The sequence below is a fragment of the Mixophyes fleayi genome, chromosome 2 (assembly GCF_038048845.1).
Source record: "Mixophyes fleayi isolate aMixFle1 chromosome 2, aMixFle1.hap1, whole genome shotgun sequence".
NCBI classification, from domain to species: Eukaryota; Metazoa; Chordata; class Amphibia; order Anura; family Limnodynastidae; genus Mixophyes; species Mixophyes fleayi.
In genome coordinates, this window is record NC_134403.1 from 315,518,576 (window position 1) to 315,542,640 (window position 24,065).

At 40.7% G+C, this 24,065-nt stretch overlaps 1 protein-coding gene across 1 annotated transcript in view; it reads left to right on the top strand.

The window, feature by feature from the left end:
• Positions 1-8,257: 8,257 nt before the first annotated feature.
• The window catches only part of SEPTIN4 (septin 4), a 70,470-nt gene continuing 54,662 nt past the window's right edge, over positions 8,258-24,065 (top strand). The window contains exon 1 of the mRNA XM_075196634.1: positions 8,258-8,576. Coding sequence (XP_075052735.1) covers positions 8,574-8,576 — 3 coding nt within the window. The 5' untranslated portion in view covers positions 8,258-8,573. The remainder of the gene's footprint in view (positions 8,577-24,065) is intronic.

Genomic DNA, 24,065 nt, shown 5'->3' on the forward strand with positions numbered 1-24,065 from the left:
AAAAAATGAAATTTTGCTGGTACTAGAAAAATCGAGGGGGAAGGGGGTTTAGGGCAAAAAGCAAGGTGTCCTCCCTATTTTACTAGTACCAACACTAGGCTTTGCCAGCCGGGGCTGGTGGCAGTATAATAGGGGAACCCACAGCCATAATGACAATCAAACCCAGGCTGAATTCCTTAGAGAGATGGGGTCCTTAAAAAAAAGCAGACTCCCCCCTCCCTAGGGTACCCAGCAACGTGCTGAGGGCACAAGGGCTCTTTCCGCACCCTTGGGGGTGGGGGTGGAGTAATAAAAAATATTTTATATTAAAAATACCATTTTGGCCCTGGTATTTTAATAAATTAAAAAAACCTGTAATACTCGGCAACATCCAGATGCATCTGTAATCCATGCTTATTTATTTACTGAGGTTTTATTTGTTTTGGTTTTTAATATAGTGCCGTCAGGATGGGGAAGAGTGTTTCTTTCTTTTTTTTTTTTTTATTAGGTAGTGCCAGCTGCGATTGTTTTTTTTATTTATTTTATTACCTAGTGCCTGTGGTAGTGCCGGCATTGCCACTTTAAATTTAATGCCTTTTGTCAACATTGTGACTATTACATTACAACCTGACAACAGTCACAATGTCGATATTTTAACTGTGGCGACATAATGAACATGTCACCATTCTGAATATCGACATTCTGTTTGTCAACAGTGGTGTCGTCATACTAAATATGCCATATGGTACCCAACCCCAAGGCTGATCTGGGATATTCATACTAGAGATCTGTACATTTCTAAACTCTCAAAACATGTTGCATTCAACTAAAAATCCTTATACGCCATACCATATAAGTCTCTCAATGTGCAGCTCGCTTTGGTCTTGCTGCCAAAAATCAGTACTGGTCCTTTTGCTAACTCAAGCTTCTGGCTGGCTGTACTATTTTCTTCAATATAAGTAAACAATTCCTCTTTTCTCCACAAGAGGGACTCTGAGTTCAGCAAAGAGCTCACAAGTCCCTATAAGAGTTAATAGAGGTTTCATTTCCTAAATGTTTGCTGCAAAAGCCACCTACTTTCTATATGACATTAAAACTCTACTCCTAACTTCATTGAGAAGACACAATCAGTGGGTTCCTTGAAATTTTTATTTAATCTGATATAATCTACTGTCACTGTTATTACTACTTTCACTTTTTTGTAGCGTCCTGACCTGTTATCTGCTCAAATGTAAATTTGCTCCACTATCCCAGGACCAAGTGGACTCATGATGCAAAAGGTTTGAGGTCTGTGCCTATCATTCCCCTATTCCTCCCCATCCTCCATCTCCGTAGAACTAAGTAACTGTTTGCAGTGTCAGTAAGTCTCAAATCGGCTAGAGGTCCATTCTCAACACCACTCCCAGCATTTTTGCAAGAAAATTGAAAACCGGCATGTAAAATTCTGAGCGCTCTGAATCTTCAAACCCTACACTCTCTTCTGATATGGTCATTGATCCTAAAATTAAAGCTTATCATCAATCTTATTGATGGAATCCAGGTGGCCTTCCAGCAAGAACTGAAAAAGGCAATCAATGTTTTTAAATTTGAAATGGCCTCTCTGGGAACCAGAACAGATTCTTTAGAGACCAAAACAGAAGAACTATGCTGCTCACATGGGGTGTTTCATAAGCATCATTAATGGTAACAGTGGCATGTCACACCTTACCTGTCCTGGCAAGCCATCTCTCACAGCCTGTACAGTCCCTGAGCCTTTCAGCGCTGTCCTGACATCTCCAGCAGAAGCTGTGCTGGCTTCTGTCTAGATCTCCTAGCAACGTCCCAGGCATTCTGCGCATGCACAGATTTCTGGATTCCATTTGTATATATACCTAATTATTGCCCACCTGTGTATTAATCCAGTTGGACTTTTGGATCACGCTGCTGCTTTGACCCATGTTACTTTGCCTATGTTTATTGATCAGTGCACTGATTCGGTTTGAGTGTGAATCACATTTTCAGGACAAATCCCTGCTGCCCTGTTTTGTTTCATTAAATGACACAATCAGCTATTGGTAGCTTGCAGTCCAGGCCAGATGTTGGGATCCAACTACAAGCATGCAGGTAACCAGGCCCGGCGCTCCCATTAGGCAAGGTTAGGCACTTGCCTAGGGCAGAATTCTGAAATACTTTAAAACTGTGCGGCGACCGCTGACCATACCTGTCACGGCCGCCGCACAACATTCAGATGCACGGGGAAGGGGGGGGGAAGAGGCTATTTTGTCACCACCGCCGCCTCTCTGCTCCGTCTCCTCCCCTGGACTTACTAGTGTCAGTGAGTGGAGGGGAGGAGACGGAGCAGAGAGGCGGCGGTGGTGAGACAAGGTAAGGAGAGGAGGGCGGCGATTTTTGCGGGGGGGGGGGGGGGGGGCGGCAATTTTTGCGGGGGGGGCGCCGCTTTTTTAAAAATGCCTAGGGCGCCGTGGACCCTAGCACTGGCCCTGCAGGTAACAAACATTACATTCTTTATAATTGTGACAGAGTGCTAGACAGGGAACTGGCTATTTTTCATTTGGAGAAACAAGAAGACCAAGAAAATAGGTTGCACAGGAACAACCTCCAAATCCGAAATATTCCAGTTTCTCCCCCCGCCTTGTAGTCCTTCTTTCTGGAATCCTGCCTGATAGCGAGTTCCTCATTTACAGAGCTCACAGAGTCCTTAGAGCAGAGCCACCCCCTAAGCAAAATCCTAAGGATATGATAGTTCATCTACATTATTGCAAATCCAAAGAGGTCTCAATGCCACCAGATACTCCTCTAATGATGTGTTTTGCGATATGCAAATTCAGATTTTTCAAGACTTTGCTCCCACTACGGTTCCTTTGCCAACACGACCTCCAATACTGCTTGGGATTCCCCTTCCAGCTTTAAGTGTTCACTGCAATTTCTACTCATCAACCTCAAGAAATATTGGCTAAACTGGAGATTCTCCATGAGCCAAAACTGCCTACTCATCGGGTTTAGTTTACCCACTCCTACCACGCTCCACCTTCCCTTCCTCTCCCCTTCCCCTCCCTAGGATCGACACACTCTAACCTTTTGTCTTCATTTTTAACGCCTCTCTCGGTGTCATCACAGTAGTTCTAATGTTGCTCCACAAATGGCTTTAAACTTATTCTCTATCAATACATTCTTAACTGTCAAAGACAATGTATGGCGCTCCTGGGGTCTGCAGAAGGGAGAAGGCAGACATTGGTCTCTGCAGGAAACTCACCTGACAGGTGCACACTCCTGCCTTCAAAGTAAGCAGTTCTCCCAGACCTTTTTGCCTCAGCAGACTGGAAGAAGCGGTTAGCAATTTTGATGAACAGCTAAGTTCCTTTAATTTTAATTGAACCCCTTTCTAATCCAGAAGTACACCTCCTGATAGTGATTGGTGCTCTCAGCAATGAAAGATTCACCTTAATGTCCCTATATGCTTCTAAATGTTGCCTATAGCAATCAATCAGATTCTAGCTGTCATTTTGTAGAATGTACTAAATAAATGATAGCTAGAATCTGATTGGTTTTTTCAAACTCAGCGGAAAACTCTCAGCTTGATACATTTATCCCCCAGAGTTATTTGGGAGACTCAGAAGCTAGTAATAGGGGAAGACTTATAAGGATCTCCAGTGCAGACAAAAAGTTAATGGCTCAGGAAATTAGACATAGACCCCAACATATGCTGACCCCTCCTATCTCTATATAACCTTCTAAATTAAATTTCCAATGAGCATAGAATGCAGCTGAATGTTGACATCACATTCAAAGAAACCTTCGTAGCAATCAAAGGGCTGAAATCCTCATATTGGACACAAACGGGTTTACACCTCAATACTATAAAATATTTTTGGTGCTACTGGCCCCTTTTATGAGAGATTTCTTTAATCATATCATCAGGGGAGCAGCCTTTGACCCAGCTTACCTCCTTGGCCAATATTATAATAATATCAAAAGCAGGTCAGGATCCCACGTTGTGCTGAAAGGCCAATATCCCTATTAAATGTGAACCTAAAAATCTTAGCAAATAGACTAAACCTCCTCCCTTAATTCATCCTGGGTCGGTTTTATCCTGGGTAGCCAAGCCCCTGACAATACTAGCTGAGCCACTGACCTGATTCACTCTGTTCATGAGTGCAAACGACCTGCATTGGCTCTGATAGTGGATGCTAAGAATGTGTTCAACCCTTTATGTTTCTGTTTAGAGTTCTTTGGTCAATGGGTTTTAATGAAAAATGTCTTCATGGTATTTCAGCCTTATACCACTCTCTCTCCCAGAGTTACAGTATTGGCCAATATGGTGACTTTTCCTCCATTTGTAATTGATGGAACCCCTTGCAACATATAATTTCTGCTGCAACTTGCCAGTTGGCAGCTGCGTGGAACCAACCTAACCTCCTTTCCATACAATCATTTCTTAATAGATTGTAGTACATTTACCAAATGGAAATAATGACCAGTGTCCTTCACAATTCATCAAAATCCTTTCTCAAATATTGGGAGCCCTGGTCGACGCATATCAACAGTCGACCTCTATTCTCTTGAGGTAATTTATATCTAGAAACATTGTTCTCCTGGATCCTCACCCACTCCCTTCTTTTCCCCTAAGATGAAGGTCACCACCCAGCTTTTCCTACCATCCCTTTACTCCACCCTGTTCTATCCCTCTTTATCCCCTTTATACTGAAAATTCTAGTTCAGTATATGTCGTTCTCAGACTCATCTTTCTGTAACTTTTACGCAAATTCTTTTCCCTAAGCAATGCCCTGTTCTATTGGTTTATATGTGCAAATTTGTGATGGAGTGTGATGAAGTTGAAAGATGAAAATACATATTTTTTCAGCAAAGAGATAGTCTGGCGTTCATTCATTTCAACACTGTAGACTGCTAGACTTGCTGCATCGGCACTACATGTACTTTGTTGTTATAAAACATGTATGTGCAGGAACATGTGTTTGCTGATTCATCCACAGAAGACTGAGGTAAAAGAGATTGAGCTAGAGCCAGGTGGATGACACAAGAGGTAAGTGCCATAGAGAAATGCACCTGATCCACCCACCAAGCAAAGAGGATTACAATAATATGGAAGCTTGCAGGGATGTATTTAATGTACATTAGAAAGCATGGCCCATGAAATCAATGTTTTTACTTTTACCACCATGTGCATTTCCGGCAGTAGATACAAAGTGTTGTGCAGAGCATTTTTATGTTGCAGTTCTAATAAAACAGAATATGGGCTTGCTACCTGTTATCATCATCATCATCACCATTTATTTATATAGCGCCACTGATTCTGCAGCGCTGTACAGAGAACTCATTCACATCAGTCCATGCCCCATTGGAGCTTACAGTCTAAATTCCCTAACATACACACAGACAGACAGACAGACAGAGAGACTAGGGTTAATTTTGATAGCAGCCAATTAATCTACCAGTATGTTTTTGGAGTGTGGGAGGAAACTGGAGCACCCGGAGGAAACCCATGCAAACACAGGGAGAACATATAAACTCCACACAGAGAAGGCCATGGTCGGGAATTTAATTCATGACCCCAGTGCTGTGAGGCAGAAGTGCTAACCACTAAGCCACTGTGCTGCCCGGTATAGACAATTAGGTGCTTCTTGCACATGGTAAATAACCTCCAATATCTCCAATGGATAAAAACATGAGCCCATTACTGCTGACAGTAAATAGATGTCGAGGAACTGCCATTCTTGTTTTTCTACAGAAAGAACTTTCATTAATTTATAAGGAACCATGAGGCCAAAGATATTATCAGATAGGGCTGGATGCAGAGTTGAATGCGTAATTTACAGGACAAAAATGCACTCAATAGTGTATTTCAGCCCACATCTTGACATGCATCCAACTCTGCATCTGTAGCAGGGTTATAGCAGGCGTACTTACACACACATACACATATACAGATCAAGGTCATAAGCACAATAAAACTTTGTAAACATTTGTTTTCATGCAGAAAAAGGCATTTGCTATTAGGTTTCATATAATACAGCAGACCAGTATCACCTTCCTTGTGGTGTACGAATGAAAGTAACATTATTTTTTAAAATACACATACAAAATCCTATAATATATTCATGATCAATGATGAAAGCGACCAGCAGTTTCAGAGGGGATTTCGCAATCACCCAATCAGAAGAGGGTAGCTAGTGTATTTGTACTAGGCCAGTGTTGGCTAACTTGTGACACTCCAGGTGTTGTGAAACTACAAGTCCCATCATGCTTTGCGAATATATAGCAGCTTATTGCTGGAAGGGTATGCTGGGAACTGTAGTTTCACAACACCTGGAGTGTCACAGGTTAGCCAACACTGTACTAGGCCTAGTTTGTAGCTCTTGGATGGAAATATGTTGTTACAAGGAGACATGTGTCAAATGCTGGAGACTCCAAAAAAATGTAGTTCTTTTCTTTTAGGTCTAGATTTTTTTTTTATCTAGTGCTGACGACCTCCATCATCATCAGCATGTATATGCACCTGCACTCGAGCAGGTGGAAAAGATACAGATCCAGACAGGTATGTCTGAGTCTCCGTGCTGGTCTGCCTCCACCTACCTTATACCGTTCCCTCCTCAACCATTCCACCTCTCCAGTCGTAAGAAAACGCAAGTGCCAGATGTGCGCAACTCGGCATGCACTTATACTATATGGACGAAAGTATTCGGACGCTTGACCATTACACCAACAGGAACTGTAATGACATTGTATTCAAATACATATACTTTAATATGAAGTTGATCCCCCTTTTGCAGCACTAACAGCTTCCACTCTTCTTGGAAGGCTTTCCACAAGATGTTGCAGTGTTTCTGTGGTAATTTGTGCTCATTGATTCTGTAGAGCATTTATGAGGCCAGGTACTGATGTTGGATGAGAAGGCCTGGCTCGCAATCTCCATTCCAGTTCACCCCAAAGGTGTTCGATGGGGATGAGGACAGGGCTCTCTATGGGTCAGTCAAGTTCTTCCACATCAAACTCATCAAACTATGTCTTTGTAGTCCTTGCTTTGTGCACTGGGGCACAGTCATGTTGTAATAGAAAAGGGTCTTCCCCAAACTGTTTCCACAAAGTTGGAAGAATAGCATTGTCCAAAATGACTTGGTATGCAGAAGCATGAAGAGTGTCCTTCACTGGAGATAAGGGGCCTAGCCCAAACCCTGAAAAACAGCCCCATATCATTATCCTCTCTCCACCAAACTTCACAGTTGGCATAATACAGTCAGGCAGGTAACGTTCTCCCAGGATCCACCAAACCCAGACTCGCCATTCTGACTGCCAAATAGAGAAGCGTGATTCGTCACTCCACAGAACATGTTTCCACTGCTCCACAGTCCAGTGTCGGTGTGCTTTAAACCATTCCATCAGGCGCTTGGCATTGGTCTTGTTGATGTGGAGCTTGCATGCAGCCGCTTGGCCATGGAAACCAATTCCATTAAGCTCCTGCCGCACAGTTTCTGTGCTTACATGCCTGTGGAAGTTCAGAACTCTTCAGCTATGGAATCAGCAGAGCGTTGGCGACTTTTATGGATCATGCCACTTAGCAGTGGTGGATCCTGCTATGTGATTTTACGTGATCTTCTGCTTCATGGCTGAGTGGCTGTTGTTCCTAAACACTTCCACTCTCTAATAATGTCACTTACAGTTAACCGTGGAATATTCAGTGCAAACCGTCTTATTGCAAAGGTGGCATCCGATCACAGTGCCTCGTTTGAAGTCACTGAGCTCTTCAGAATGACACATTTTGTATCACGAATGTTTGCAAATGGCTTGATTTTATACACCTCTGGCAACGGGTCTGTTTAAGACACCTCAATTCAATCATTAACAGGTGTGGCGATTACTTTTGTCCATATTGTGTATATGTGTGTGCTCTCTTTTTGGGCATGCACATTTGAAATGTTTGCAATTTACGCTGTGCGGACAGGCGGAAGCCCAACTCATCATCACTATTCTTAAGCTTTCACTATTTTAAAGTACTGCAGCAATGGCTGTCTACTATGTGCAGGATGATTTTTTTTTCTCTAAAGTCCCATAAAGTCACATATTATATTTCCAGTGTCTGCAGGTCATGCTTTCTAGTGTTACCTAGTACAGGTCTTCCATCACGCAGTACAGAGAGAAACAGAGAGAGATAGAGAGGGAGGGACAGAGAGAGAGATCAAGATTGGAAAAGACAGGAAAGGGAGCATCTGGCAGTGACCTGGAGCCAAGCAACGCACTCAGCAGTCTGAGCAGCTACAGTCCCTCCCTGGCCCCAGCTATTAATTACAAGTGGACTTGTATATTATGCGGGTCTTACATATGTGCAGAGGGTGATGGAAAGAGGCACAGACAGTAACATTAAACTTACAGAATCTTTTACTATGAAACATTGTGTGAGATCTATGTCACCTTCTTTATTACGTCCAAGGAAAAGGAATCGGGACACAGGGAGGTAGAGTAACAGACTTGATATAGTGACGTACACTGGTGTAGGAATTCAGAGGCTGACAGACAGGAGAAGAGAGAGGTGCAGGAAAACATACACACCAGAGAGGGGGAGAGCCCTCACACTGCAGCAAATGGTAAGGATGTCTTCTTGTGCCACTTACTAGACCTAGGAGGGGAGATTATTATGAGAGACAGACAGGATTATAATAAGATTTATGTGGGCTGCAAGGAAGTGACAGGTTATGTCAGTGTTTGTGTGAGAGCTTTACAGACGTAGTACAAGGGTATAAAGAAGTAGGATGAAGACTTTACTACATCAGATATTATTCCTTGAATGGTTAGAGATATATTTCTAGCAAGAATTACTGTTGACCAAAGAATAGAGTACATGGGACTAGTAATTTCTTACTTGTGACTGTGCTAGTAATATTAATGCACCATATTTATATCATATACATACACTTGCTAGCTACACAATAAGCAATTGCTGAAACTCGTAAACTTTGAACCTATATGCAGTCCCTGCATCCGGATGCACTGCAGGGTTCTGCATTTCATGGCTGAGCACACTTAAAGGGGATTTAGTGTAGCCATATGAAAGCTATAAATGTAATTATTTTGCAAATAATATATGGTATAATTTGGGGATTCCATGATTATAATTTGAAGTATGCTATATGCCTGATCAATAAGGTAGAAGCAAAATGATGTATGCACACAGAAAGGGCAGGTTTTAAAAACTTGACACTATTGAAACAGATGCCAGTGCTGTAAAGTCATTAAAGATCTGCACTACCCCTTGGGCAGCATAGCTGTCAATCACCTCTTTGCCTTAAGAACTCATGCTCTGTAATGCAGTTCAACTTCAAGGCATACAAAGCTGTGACATTGCTGCCTCTTAGAGAGCTCTGCAGTTGCAGATATGATACATTCCAATTAACTGTGTTGATAGAACTGACAAGTCTTCAATATCAAATTGTACGTATTGTAGATATTTGCAGTAGATCTCATAACTGGCACCAGTCTACAATTTTAAGGGACAGCACAGATTTTAAAGCTTTATATTGGTTTTCAAATGACAAATGGTATAATCAGAAAGGCATCCACTTTGTAGCGATTTGATGATCCTGAAACTTGTTTTTCTAGTCAGTGACCATGTTTTTAGTGACATTCACAGAAGGGTCTTATGTTCTGAATGACGGATGCAGTTTATAGTGTCAAATGTATTCTGTACCAGTAAATATTCAATTATTATTATATCTGTCTGCAAACCATATTATGCAGCATTGTACAGAAAATATGAAATCATACACATCAGTCCCTAGCTCCCTGGAGCTTACAACCTATACTCCCTACAACACAGACCCATCGGGTTTGTATGTTCTCATGTTCTCCCACACAAATATGAGAAGAACAGACAACCCCCCCCCCCCCCTTTCCTGGATAGGGCTCAGGTGGGAATTGCACCCATGACCCCAGCACTGTGAGACAGCAATACTAATTACTGTGCCACCATGCTGCCCACTGATAGTGAATTATAATAAATATTTTAAAAATAAATATATTTGAGATGTTTTCAGACCACACTCTTATCTTTAAGACATCAATGGGGGTGATGAGGAATGGTCGGAAATTCGGGACAATGTCGCCTCTAGCTCAATTTGTGTCTGAACAGAGCTGGATTAAGGCTTTGGGGGGCCCGGGGCACTTAAGACAGGGGGGCCCCTAAGATCTAAAATTAAGGGCATAGTGACACATCCTGCATTACATCACCTACAGCCCACAGTATGACACTTACAGCTCTCCCAGAGAGCTCGCTTAGGTTGTCTGCATAAGAAAAATCATTGCTTCCACAAACTAAAATACTGTACATTAAAACAATCATCAAAACACCACATTAAAATGGGTATTGACACCACACATTAAAACTAGCAATGATATCACACATTAAAAATACCATTGATAACGTACACTAAAACAAGCAATGATACCAAACTTTAAAAATAAAATTTATAATGCACATTAAAACAAGCAATGATACCGCAAATTAAAATACCATTGATAGTGCATTATTGGGCATGGCCAGGCCACCCTCCTACAGACAAAAAACCTGCATTGTTGTGTACACCAAATTTGGGATTGTCCCTCTAGAATCACAACATTTCACAGACTTTGCTGCTCTCTCCTACCTGTTCTTCTCACTTTCACCACCTGTGCTGCAGGTTTCTTTAGTTGCAGCTTGTCTGGATCTTGGAATGTTAGGGGCCCTACTTGGAAAAAAAAAATGGGTACATTTAGAAAATTACAGCCACCCCCGGCGTTAAATCAGTACCACCCATGATTAATAATTAGGCCTTCCTCCAGCCCCAACATTAAAATAATAGTATTCACATTTAATAAATAAACCTATTTCCCTCCCTACAAACAGCCCCAGCAATAAATTAATAGTATTTACATTTCAGAAATATACCTATTTCCCGCAACCGTCACTGCCATTAAATAATTCATAGGCACATTTAATAAAGGGACCTCATTCTCCCCAAACTCACCCCCACATTCAGTAGCGCCCAAACCACCCCATCTTAAATTAATTGTCCCCACTATTGTGCCTCTCTTCTCCCCCTTTTTCCTTACTGTGCCTATCTTCTCCCCCTTTTTTCCTTACTGTGTCTCTCTTCTCCCCCTTTTTACCTTACTGTGCCTCTATTCTCCCCCTTTTTTCTTACTGTGCCTCTCCTCTCCCCCTTTTTACCTTACTGTGCTTCTCTTCTCCCCCTTTTTCCTTAGTGTGCCTCTCTTCTCCCCCTTTTTCCTCCATAGTGTGCCTCTCTTCTCCCCCTTTTTCCTCCATAGTGTGCTTTTCTTCTCCCCCTTTTTCCTCCATAGTGTCCCTTTCTTCTCCCCCTTTTTCCTCCATACTGTGCCTTTCCTCTCATTTTTTCCTACATAGTGTCCCTTTCTTCTCCTTTTTTCCTACATAGTGTCCCTTTCTTCTCCTTTTTTCCTACATAGTGTCCCTTTCTTCTCCTTTTTTCCTACATAGTGTCCCTTTCTTCTCCTTTTTTCCTACATAGTGTCCCTTTCTTCGTTATTCCCTTTTTTTTTTTTTACTTACCTTTCTTGTAGCTTCTTTCTTCTCTTCTCTTCTGTCTTCCTGTTTCTTTCCTGGTCCTCTCCGCGCTGTTCATCACTGAATGACAGGCGTGACTTGATGACGTCACGCCTGTCATTCAGTGTTAACAGTGCAGAGAGGAGGGACGCCGGCGCTGCGATGAGGTGAGTAGTATCTATATTTTTTTTTTCACTATCCTGCTCCCCCCACCAACGCAGGGAGCCCCGAACCCGACCGCAACCCCCCCCTCTCTCCGAGGGCCCCCCGCCGCCGCCGCGATTAAGAAAAAAATAATAATAAAAAAAAAATCAGTAGAGGTTATGCGCGCGGCGGCGGCGGGGGGCCTTTGGACAGAGGGGGGCCCGGGGCACGTGCCCCCTGTGCCCCCCCCCCCTTAATCCGGCTATGCTGTCTAAATAAAGGAAAATGTATACAAACTCCTATTTTAATGGTATTATGTACCTACACGTCTTCAAAAGATGCTATCTGATTCCTCAGACATATGCTGGCGTTTATGCTCTGGCGCAGTCCTACACGTATGGTGGGACTGCCCCAAATTGATCCCCTTCTAGCATGACGTTAAATCCTTATTAGAAATTTCTTTACCCCTCAACCCTAAATTCTTTCTTCTACCCCTCGGATTTCCTATGGCTAACAGACACCAAAATAAACTTGCTTGCCACATTATTTCTGCGGCCACTTGTCAAATTGCCATTGAATGGAAACAGATCACTCCCCCTTCACTTATCGCTGTGACTAACAGGATCTGGTAAACTCATCGGATGAAATATATGACTAGCATTATATGTAATGTGACAGATCCTTTAACAAGGTTTGGGACCATTGGATGTCGTACTGCCAATACTGCTCCCCCTTTACTTAGTCATATTCTCTGCCCATCCGCAATCCTTCCCCTTCTTTACTCTCAGTTTCTATTTCTGGGGTGATTTCTGCCACGACACCCCCTACTCCCCTCTTCCTTCCTCTTCTTCCATTTATCTCTACTTTTCTTACACTCTTTTTTCTCTTCTCTCACGCTATCTCTTAACTTTAAAAAAAACGGTCTTTCTTTTACTTCGTCTAATAGAATCTGACCTATACTCTCTTCAATGTGAAGAGAGTTCTTCACCTGTATTTGAATTATTCATTGTGTGCTGCACGATATAACATGTATTTATATTGCACTGTGTATTCTATTTGACCACCAATAAATACTTTGTTTAAAAAAAAAAAAAGACATCAATGGTGGCTATTTAGTACAATTTTACAATTGGTAATGTGTCATGTATGAAAACAAAATATTTTTGCTTTCACCAGTGAATCCTTCCTTTTTTTATCTCTCCTGGGAAAAAAAACCTGATATTTAAACCCCATATTGCTTCACTTCTTAAGCATTGTTATTTAAATGAACCTATATTAATGCACTCTCTTGCCCTGTTTAATGTATTTTTAACTTTTCTTCGCAAAAAAAAATAATAATTTATATCTTGTACCTGTCCGAACATGAGGTACATGAGTTTGCAAAGCCCGCGTTTAGTTTTCGATGACCCGATCTGCCCAGCTATTGTCTTCAGAACATGGTAAATGCTGCACCTCTGCAGAATCTGTTATCTCTATAGGCAAACTTCATGCGTGTCACAAAAAATCAACCATATTCATTTAAAAAGAGCACATGACAACACAAACATTCTTTGCACTGCAGTAAAAGTTTGTGCTGTCAGAAAATATCATTACTCATATTAGTAACAAGCTGTCAGTAGATGATGATGATACCATCATCATCAACATTTATTTATATAGTGCCAGCAAATTCTGTAGCACTTTACAATTGGGAGCAAACATTAATAAAACAATACCGGGTAATACATACAGACAGAGAGGTAAGAGAACCCTGCTCGCAAGCTTACAATCTATGGGACAATTGGATTTTGAAACACAAGGGCACGTGCTACATCATATTGCACACTGGACCAGCTAGAATGCAAAGGTAAAAGTATTGAGTGGGCTGTGTGATCAGTCACACAGCAATGTTGGTCAGAGGGTTGTTGTCTTGTGTTAGCTGTGTAGAGGGTGGTAATAGGGTAACGTAGGGAGATTAAGGGGGTGGTTGAGGAATATCATAAGCTTGTCTGAAGAGGTGGGTTTTCAGAGAACGCTTGAAGGTTTGAAAACTAGAGGAAAGTTTTATTGTGCGAGAGAGGGAATTCCACAAAGTGGGTGCAGCCCGAAAAAAGTCCTGTAACCGGGAATGGGAGGATGTGATGAGAGTGGAAGAGAGACGCAGATCTTGTGCAGAACGGAGGTGTCGAGTTGGAAGATATTTTAAGGAGACAAGTGAGGAGATCTATGTCTGTGCAATTTTATTGACGGCCTTTTATGTTAGTAGAAGAATTCTATATTGGATTTGTTGAAATATAGGCAACCAATGTAGAGACTGACAGAGTGGCTCAGCAGAGGAAGAACGGTTTGCAAGGAAAATCAATCTAGCCGCTGTGTGCAAAATAGATTGTAGGGGTTCAAGTCTGACTTTGGGAAGACCAGTAAGGAGGGAATTACAAAAGTCGATGCGGGAGATGATGATGCAGGGTCTTGTGTGAGATATGTGCGTATTCTGGAAATGTTCTTAAGATATATGTAACATGATTTAGATATAGAGTTGAGGTGGGGAATAAACAACAGTTGTGAATCAAGGATTACACATAGGCAACGAGCTTGCGGGGTGGGATTTATGGTCATGTTATCAACAGAAAGAGAAATGTCAGACAGGAAGCTTCTGTTTTTGGGTGGGAATATTATTAATTCAGTTTTTGAAAGATTGAGTTTGAGTTGGCGAGAAGACATACAAGATGAAATGGCAGAAAGACAGTCAATAAGGCAAGACAACACAGATGGTGAGAGACCAGGAGAGGATAGATAGATTTGTGTATCATCTGCATAGAGATGATACTGAAATCCAAAGATATTAGTTTTCCAAGAGAAGTGGTGTAGATAGAGAACAGCAGAGGACCTAGGACTGAGCCTTGTGGTACTCCTACTGATAAAGGAAGTGGAGCAGAGGTGGATCTAGAGAAATTAACACTGAAAGAGCGATTAGATAGGTAGGATGAGAACCAGGATAGGACAGTGTCTTGAAGACCTAGGGATTGTATCGTCTGTATGAGGAGAGAGTGGTCAACAGTGTCGAATGCAGCAGAGAGATCCAGGAGAATAGAAGAGAGTGATATGATATGATATGATATGTGGCGTGTTCTTTCCTTGGCACTAGTTGTGAGGTGAAGAGGAGAGGAAATAATGTAATTTCACAATTCAAGCTGAGCAGACAGCTTTCACCATTGAATAATGGTCCCCCAAAACTGTCAGACAGTGCCAGGCCCTGATTATTGGTTCCGACCGGCATAGGTGATGATAAAGTGCTTTACCAAGAAGCTCTACTTTCGTCTCATCCGTCCACAGACATTCTCCCAGAAGGAATTTGGCTTGTTCCGGTGTGCAAATTCCAGTCAGGTTTTCCTGTGTCTCTTTTTCGGCAGTGGGGTCCTCTTGGGCCTTCTACCATATACCCCCTTTTCATTGAGATGCCGATGGATGGTGCGAGTTGAAACTGTCATACGTTTTGTCTGAAGGTCAGCTTAAGCGAGGTGCTTTCTCCACCATTCGAACAATCCTGCTCTGTTATCTTCCATCAAGTTTACTCTTTCCATAGAATTGGTTACAGTGCCAGTGCCATGGGCCTTAAACTTATTAATAACAGTAGGTACAGTGAAAATGGGAACATTAAAGTCCCTGGCAATTGATTTGTACCTTTGAGATTGCCTATGATTGGCTACAACATTTTGTCTGACCTCCTCAGACAATTCTATGGCTATATTTATTTTTAAATTACATTATTGATACCATGAGAGAGGTTTATATGTTCAATGATTTTATGGCAGAAGTTTCATTCTGTTACAGTGACTTAAGTGTAGCAAGTGGATCCACTTCCTAAGTACAACCAGAGGTCACTAGAGTACCAAAGACAATACATTATGAAAGGGCACAAACCCACCTGTTCTTGGTAGCCACTTAGACAAATGTTGGCTCAATAAACTCAAAACAGGGATTCAAAACACCATCAGACATAATGTAGTGTTGAGATTTATACAGACTTTGGAATTAAGAGCTCTGCAAGGTATCCTACAAGATATATTAAAATAAAATATATTGCATAAGGTTTAATGAGATCACTGGGAAAACAGGGGTTTATTCCCTTTTCTTGATCCAGAAAACAGTCTTATTGAGAGCCATCATATACCTAACAAGATACATCACATACTTAAACATATAAGGGCTCATTTATAGTTATTTTTTTTGCGGAAGTTACATTTTTCCATAATGCGCACCAAAAATATGTATGCATACTTCTGTATGTAGAGTTTTATTTTATTTTTGACTTGTGCCCCTTTACGCCTCGACAGGTGGGACAGGGGCGGGCATGCATGGGCAAAACTCTGGTCAATCTCAATACCTTGGTTACCAAATCAAATGTCAGCAGCTGCAGCTGGTACCAGTGAAGGTTAAAACACTTAGCTAGATATTATACATGACAAGTGTTTATGCTTAGCTTGTCTTACAAGCTCTCTTTCATCTAGCAGCAAATTGTCATGTTAGGAGGGAGATGCTATTACAACAGTGCACAAAGATTGACTGCCTTGCTTTGCATAAATGTACTGTGTGGATTGGTGGAGAGGGCCAGTGATGTCACAGCAACTTACATGTCTGTAGTCTCAGGTTTTTGACCTTAGTGAGATCTTCAGCTGTGCAGCGGTAATACTATAAATATTAACTGATCTTAAGTGGAATGTCAGTATGACACTGAACAATGTATTTTAACATAATGGTTCATATCTGTAATTTAATTTATTGTCTTTTTGTGGTCTTTTGTGTGTATAATGTCACATTAAATCTCGAGAATATTTCATAAAGAGACTAGAATAAAATGATATAGTTCAGTGGTGTATTCAAAAGGTTCCTGGGTTGTTAGCAACCTGTACACCGTTGTAGGGGGGCATGCCAGAATTTCCCATATCAAACTCAGTGGTCATGTGAAAAGATAAAGGTGAGCTTCAGATGAGGGGCTTGCTGTATGTTCACTGACCTCTTGTGTTTATTGCTAAATAATTGAAGTATGAGACTTGTTGTGCATGGTAATACACATGGGTTGAGGGGCCTTCTGTATGTAATGAAATTATAAATTCATAGGTGATCTGGATTTCAATCATGTAGTTATGCAATGGAGTAAAAGATACAAATAGTTAGTAGGAAGGGGATGTTTAAAAAGCCTCAAACAGCAGCAGTGGGTTTTAGAAAATGTCTTGCCTCCTCTTCCCTACTGAAACTCCTTGTAGTGAACAGAGCAAGCTGCCTCCTATTGGTTACTCATGCTTGCCAACTTCCGAGATTTTCCGAGATCTCGCTGACGAGTCCGGGGGCATGGCCAAGCGAACCGCATCATTAAACCCCGCTCCCTCAACTGAACATCACCATTTTTAACCTATTACAGCAGGGGGTGGGTCACAATGACACAATTCGCTGTGAGACGCATCACTAAGTCATGACCCCAACCTCTTCATTAACGAAGTGGGCAGGAGGTTGCCCTGCTCTCCGGGAGTCCAGATACACTCCCTGAAATTTGGAGTCTCCTGTACATTCCGGGAGAGTAGGCACCTATGTGGCTACTATAGCAGCAGTTTGATCAGTAAAGAGACTTCAGAAGAGGAGAGAAATTGTCTGCTTTAGGTACTACATGGGAGCTTATAAAAAGTTTACTAGTGACCCACAAAAGTCTAATTAGGCATCTGATGATAAGGTTACCCAAACTGAAATAATAATCTAAATGATCATTGCTCATTATCCTATATACTCTGGGGTGCACTTTTAAAATAGAAAAGTTGTACTGAATACCTATGTAAAAATATAGCAACAACAAATTTAATGCGCTTTTATAAAAAAATTACACTTACATTTTTTTCTATAAATGCCACACTGGGCAATCGTGGTTGTTGTATACATCAGTGAAACTCACATAAATAAAGATTGCGGATTTGTGAAGACCTCCCTCCAAGCATATCTAGTAGGGTGAGTTGATATATTATTGATACTCCTGGTATATTCCCAAATTATTTTTTTTATTTATTTGAAATTTTTCACAAAGTTTGAAGGAATTTAGCTTACAGAAATAAATTATTAATTTAATGTTTTAATTGGAACTCATTAAACTAGTGGTTTTATAAATAAGTGTGTTCAAAGAGTTCATAACAATATAGTAATTCTCTTATCTAATTCTTTGGATTAATTAATATAGCTATTAGCCCTTGAGAAAATAATTCCATTGTTAATAATTATTTGACAGGGTGAACGACATATACCGTAGGATAAAATAGACTGATATATGATAAAAGCTCATCTGGATGGAACATTTCAAACTGTAGTATGAGTTGAGGAGTTAACCTCACCAAGTTATCAAATAAATATTCAGTCGTAGGACATCCCTTAATTTCCTGGTTATATGGTTTGGTCCAGAATTCTGTAATTAATATATCTCTGAAGGGTGCACCCATATACATAAACAGGTTACAAAGAAAAAGACAGAGAAGTATATATTGAGGCACTCCGGGATGTTATATCATATTAAAAACATCTATTTTATTGGTATGCATTAAAAAATATATTTCTAAGAGATATATTTCTAAAGCTGGATACACACCTATGCAATCATGCTTCAGATGCACTGTCTCTCACGATTTCACCAATGACTGAGCATTCCAATTCATGTGTACACACCTATACAATTTACCTTCAGATCTCTCTGCTGAAAAGATTGTGATTCCATACACACGCTACAGATATCTGCCTACACTGTTGTAATATGTTGGAGGAACTAACGGCTGAAATATTGGACAGATGATCATGAGTGCGTACACTCTTCCGCATTTGCCCAACATCTCTCCATTGTTGATCATGATATTTAGGAAGTTTATAAAATCAAATCAGACTGATGTGTTTTGGTGCGATAAAACATTAGCATGGGAGGGTACACACTGTTACAATTTATGACCAAATGGTCCTGTGATCTGCATGATAATTGCCTAGGTTTGTAGTACCCAGCTTTAGTTCCAGTGTTCCGAACAGAACCTCTTTCCTCCTGGCTGTGTCTGGTATATGCCCTGCATGTTGTCCTCACTAGCAGCTCTCTTCTCAGTGTCTTTCTTTTGTCTCTCCCAGATCATCCCTTCCGGTCTGGTTTTCTCTCAGCACTTCCACTGTGGCACCTGCAATCTCTTGCACATATTGTACCCATCACAGACACACTTTTTCTTGGGCACTATAATTGCATAGTTGTCTAAAGCCAGGTGACCTTTCATGGAAGCAAGTCTTAAATGTAGAAAAAATTATTTGTGATCAGAGCAAACATACTATTTTACTATACAATTTCCCTGATAGGTCTCTGGCTATTCATTCTTTTTCCTTTCATATTAACTATAATAGTAATAACATTTTTACATCTACCCTATTTCTCAGTAGCTCATATATTCATCACAACTTACATCTACAGTATGTCACACTGGTTTATTCTTTCAGTTAAACATTCACTTCTGAAAAACAATGGGTGTCTTATGCTAGTATCTTCTAATAGTACAATAGAACTCTATAGTGTTTTTTGTTTTTTTGCAAGTAGCTGTTTCATTATTTGAATTTACATTAGTAAATATGTAACAATCAAATCCAATTTCCTGGTCCACCGCCTAGAATATATGACCAGCATTATCAATAGGACATCAAGATCGTTCACTAAGGTATGGAGTCCATGGCTCTCATTTTTTCAGATTTATCCCCCTTTCACTTGACTCTTCTTTTACACATGTCCGTCCTCCTCCTGTAAACCCCTCTCTTTCTCTTTTCCTCTCTCTTTCCTTTCCTGTTCTCTACTGTACTAGTCTCTCCTTTTCTCCTCCTGCGTCATGCCACTCTCTGTTGAGGCATTTCGCCCCCTCCCTTATTTCCTTAAAAATCCTTGGTCAACTGCCACACACGCATATTGTTGCACTGATTATTTATTATATCTTAATACTGATTTTATGCTTTGTTACCTGTGATGTGCTTCTATTGCTTGTTTTTTTTTTCTTACTGACAGTGCATGTCGGTTCTGTTTGTTACTTGACCATTCAAAAATAAAAATTATAAAAAAAAAATAAAAATCCAATTTCCTTCGTGCATTTCAGACAATGTTACTGTTCTCTGGGTTACATAGTGATAACATTGCTCTCCTGCGGACAACAACAGGCAGACAGTAAAGGAATCAGCCTCAGTTGCACTGAAAAGAGTTCAATTCATTGCACCCTCAGATACTTTTCTCACAATCCAGTCTGTATGTTTATACAGGGCAAATGCATGTGCCACAGGTTACAGGCCACAATAGTGAGCCTCAGGGTATATGACACAGATTATTATGTAACAAAGGTTCCTTGTCTGTTCCCAATTCTCTGGGTACACAGCATTACACAGTAAGCACTGCCACATATTATAATCAATTATGTACAATAATTCTGACGTATCCTTGGATACTACAGCCTGGGCTACGTGTACTGTGAGGCCCCCATTTACATCTACAATGTTTTATGTCATGATTAGTGTATACAAACTGTACTATGGTTCCTTACCAATACCTCTGTGCTAGATAATTAATGTTTATTATTATATGGTTTAAATTTATTTTTAAATATAGATCTATCTTTTATTGGTAGCTATGAAAAATTAATTTAGGTCAACAATGCCTTCTCTATGTGATGTACATATGGTGTAGATACAACAATGATGTTTTGATTTATGGAAAGACAATTCATCGGCTATATAAATAAATATTATCATAATTTTACGTTTATTCATACAGCAAGAAAGTATTCCATCACCTTCCTAGATCCTAATATTGGGCTTAATATGGAGAACCATAAACTATTAATTTATATGCACTTCAAATCTGTTAATGGTCACATGTACTAATTCAGATAATTACAATAAACAGGCAGGGTTATTTAGAAAAAGGATGCAGTCACATTTTTTTAAGGCTATCAAGTTAGTGGTGGATAACATTGGCGGGCAGCATATAATAAAATCACCAGTCTGCCCATATTCCAGATATTAGTGGACCTATTGTAAAATTTAATTTTGTATCTGAATATCATCAGGGTCATAGAAGAATAATACGTATTTATAAAAAAAAAAAGAAAAAGAAGAAAGATACTTAATCTTGACACCATTCTTTACCTTCCGAGACAAGATAGCTTTATTTGTACCAGAACAAATCATTTGAAAATCAGTATAATACCATCTATAAAAATGGCTAAACCTATAAGGGGAAGTCAGTGAAAAACCTGTAATACTTGTCAATAATATCAACTGATAATGTGAAGTTTGTGTTGATTAACATGTACATGCAGCAGAGCACCCCCTGAGCACTTACCTACTGATTACTTCTTCTGGTCCCCTCTTTCCTCCTCCCTGTAGGTGGCACATCTATTCTTCTTGCCTTGCTGTCACTAGTGTGGGCACAGTGTGCTGCTTGGTGAGGAGGTCTTGTGAGATTATGATATAGAGTTGTCATAGTCTCACTCTCATGAGACTTCCTCAATAAGGAGCGCACTGCGTACTGCACCCGCACCATTGACAGAAGAGCAGCTAACGGCATCAGATTTGCTGATAGCTGCCTACTAACAGAAGCCGCATATAGTGACAGTTGGCGCCGGGGACACCCTCAACCCGATGAAGAAGCCGGCATCATGAAAATAAAAATAAAAATGATAGAACTCATAAAAATCCTCGTTAGGGCCCCCCAGCTACCCGAGGTCCCTGGGCTGTAGCGTAGAAAGCCCATTGGTTTAAACAGGCCCTGACTACAGTTCAAGATAAACTCCACATGTTACATGCCATAATAATGAACCATACAATACTAAATAGGCCACAATCAGACAATGACATACTTTACTGTACCCAGGATCATGGTTCCAGTGTATTCCCTATTATTTGGGCCTCTGCCACAATCAACACTATGCAAATCACAGAGTATATACAACAAGCCGCAGCATAGCCTAGTGGCTTATTAGTACTGATTATGGATTGAAAGACCTGCTGGGATCACAGGTCACTTTTGGCCTGATTCATTAAGGAAAGGAAAGAAAAAAAGGAGTAACTTTGCAACTTGGCAAAACCATGTTGTATTGGAGAGGGGGGGGGGTTAAAATGTGGGGACAGATTTATAGCATACTTGCCAACTTTTCCTCGTTGGCTTCAGGGAGATCCCAGGGGAGGTGGGCCTGCGGGGGTGGGGCTTGACGAATTGCATCATTTTGGCCCTGCCCCCTAAACGATTGTCACAATATTGGCCAATTACCGCAGGGGGCGGGGCTAAGATGGCACAATATTTGCGTCATTATGCCCCCCTTCCACCACTTATCTATTACAGGGACAAGAATCGGGAGCTTTCCCTGCTCTTCCGGGAGCCTTGGAGGTCTCCCAGAAATGCGGGAGTCTCCCGGACATTCCGGGAGAGTAGGTAACTATGCTGTAAAGAAAAGCAGCTAATGAATCTCTAGAGACTGAAGTGTCTTTTACATTTCTGTCTCCATTACTGAAGTCATGTAGTCTTACCTGTCAGTCTTTGATAAAATCTTGGTCTCCATGATAATGGCCACCTCTTTAGGCATCAATACATGGACATAGGACACAATTTCTGAACTGTGTCATCATGCCACAGATGGCGAAGCCAACCACGTCTTGTACTGGCTCAGCATCAGGGAGAATGCCAGACTCTTCAGGGAGTGAGGGAGATCACCCCTATTTCAGGGAGTCTCCCTGACATTCAGGGAGAGTTGGCAAGTATGATTTATAGTTGGGTGGGGCGTGTCCGAGATCAACTTTAAATTTCAGTTTAACAATAAAGGTATGTAGCATTTGTATGCTACCTGAAAAAGCAGCGAGTATTTTCCTTACCTGCAGAATAATAAACTACATTTCACACCTTGCAAATCTACTCCTTATTTTGCTTTACTTTCCTTAATCAATTAGGTTCTTTATCTCTCTGTGTCACAATCATCAAAAAATAGATTGAACATTTGTTTAAGCTTTAATAGTGCCAGAATCATTTTGTGTACAGAACTGTGTGTAATTGTATAAGCTGTGTACGTACATGCAGCTTGGTGTAGAAGAGTTGGATAACGTTGCAGTACTGCTATATACAGAATATAACACTGCTTTTTTGTTATATTGGTGCTTACTCAGTGCTACAGTTTTTCTGGCATTTCAGCTTGCTCTATTGAGCTATCATTTCACCACGTGGTCTCATGAAAAAATGAATTGTGCATCTTCATAGTTTTCAATTGCTTGGTACTTCCTGTGGTTTGGAAGGTGTATTAGGGCATAGTCTAAGTCTAAGTCATAGTCTAAGTGGAATTAAAGCACTACCAGGGCCGGATTAAGGGAATGGAGGCCCCTGGGCTAAGGGCGCCTCCATTCCCCCGTGAGACCCCTAATGTGACATGGTTATAATACAGTACATTCCTATTGCATTGTAAATGATTACATTTAATAAACTTTTGACAGATACATTATACATTACTAAAATTATACATTACCTAAGATTAAAAAATTAAGTGGCACTGTGCAGCTGGTCAGTATTGAAAACATGGGACGTCTTCAGAGACAAAAACTTACTAGGAAAGCTATGGGTGAAGCACAGTAGCACTGTGGTTAGCATTGCTGTGTCACTTTGCTGGGGTCATGAGTTTGATTCAACAGGACCCTATCTGGTGTGGACATTGTATGTGCTCTTCATGTTTTCTCTGGTTTCCTCCCAAACATACAGATTAACTGGTTCCAGGACCCTAGTGTGTGTTTCTTCTGTACAGCGCTGTGTAATATGGTGGTGCTATATAGATATACAATCATAACAACTTGCATTGTTATTGTAAGCTAGGATCAGTAGGTAACACTGCCCACAGCTCACCAGTGCCATTACACTGAAGTTATTGTTGCAACACATGCATGAAAGATTACAAAAGTGTAAATTATTGAGTAATTTATTAATTGAGAGTTATTTGTTTATAAGTGCAATTACATAAGTAGCACTTATATAATAATGGTAGAAGAAGAGAATAACAGGCTGTGAATGAGAGCGTCCCAGGTGGAATTAACACATGACCAAACACGGTTGAGTTATTGGGACTGGCAGCTATGGCAACTGAAGCCTCCTAGTACACAAAGAGGATTATGGGATTTCCCTCAGTTGTGCGGTTAGCAGCTCTTGCTTGTATTTGATCATCATAAAGACTCTCAATGGGAAAAAGATCATTAATCTTGTCAGAAATATGTGGCAGCTTACATGAGAAATTTTAGACAAATTTTAGATATACACCATTGAAAACCAGGCCTGTAACTATATGAAGCCGGGCTAGTAATTTGTTTTATTCATTTGGGGGAGGTG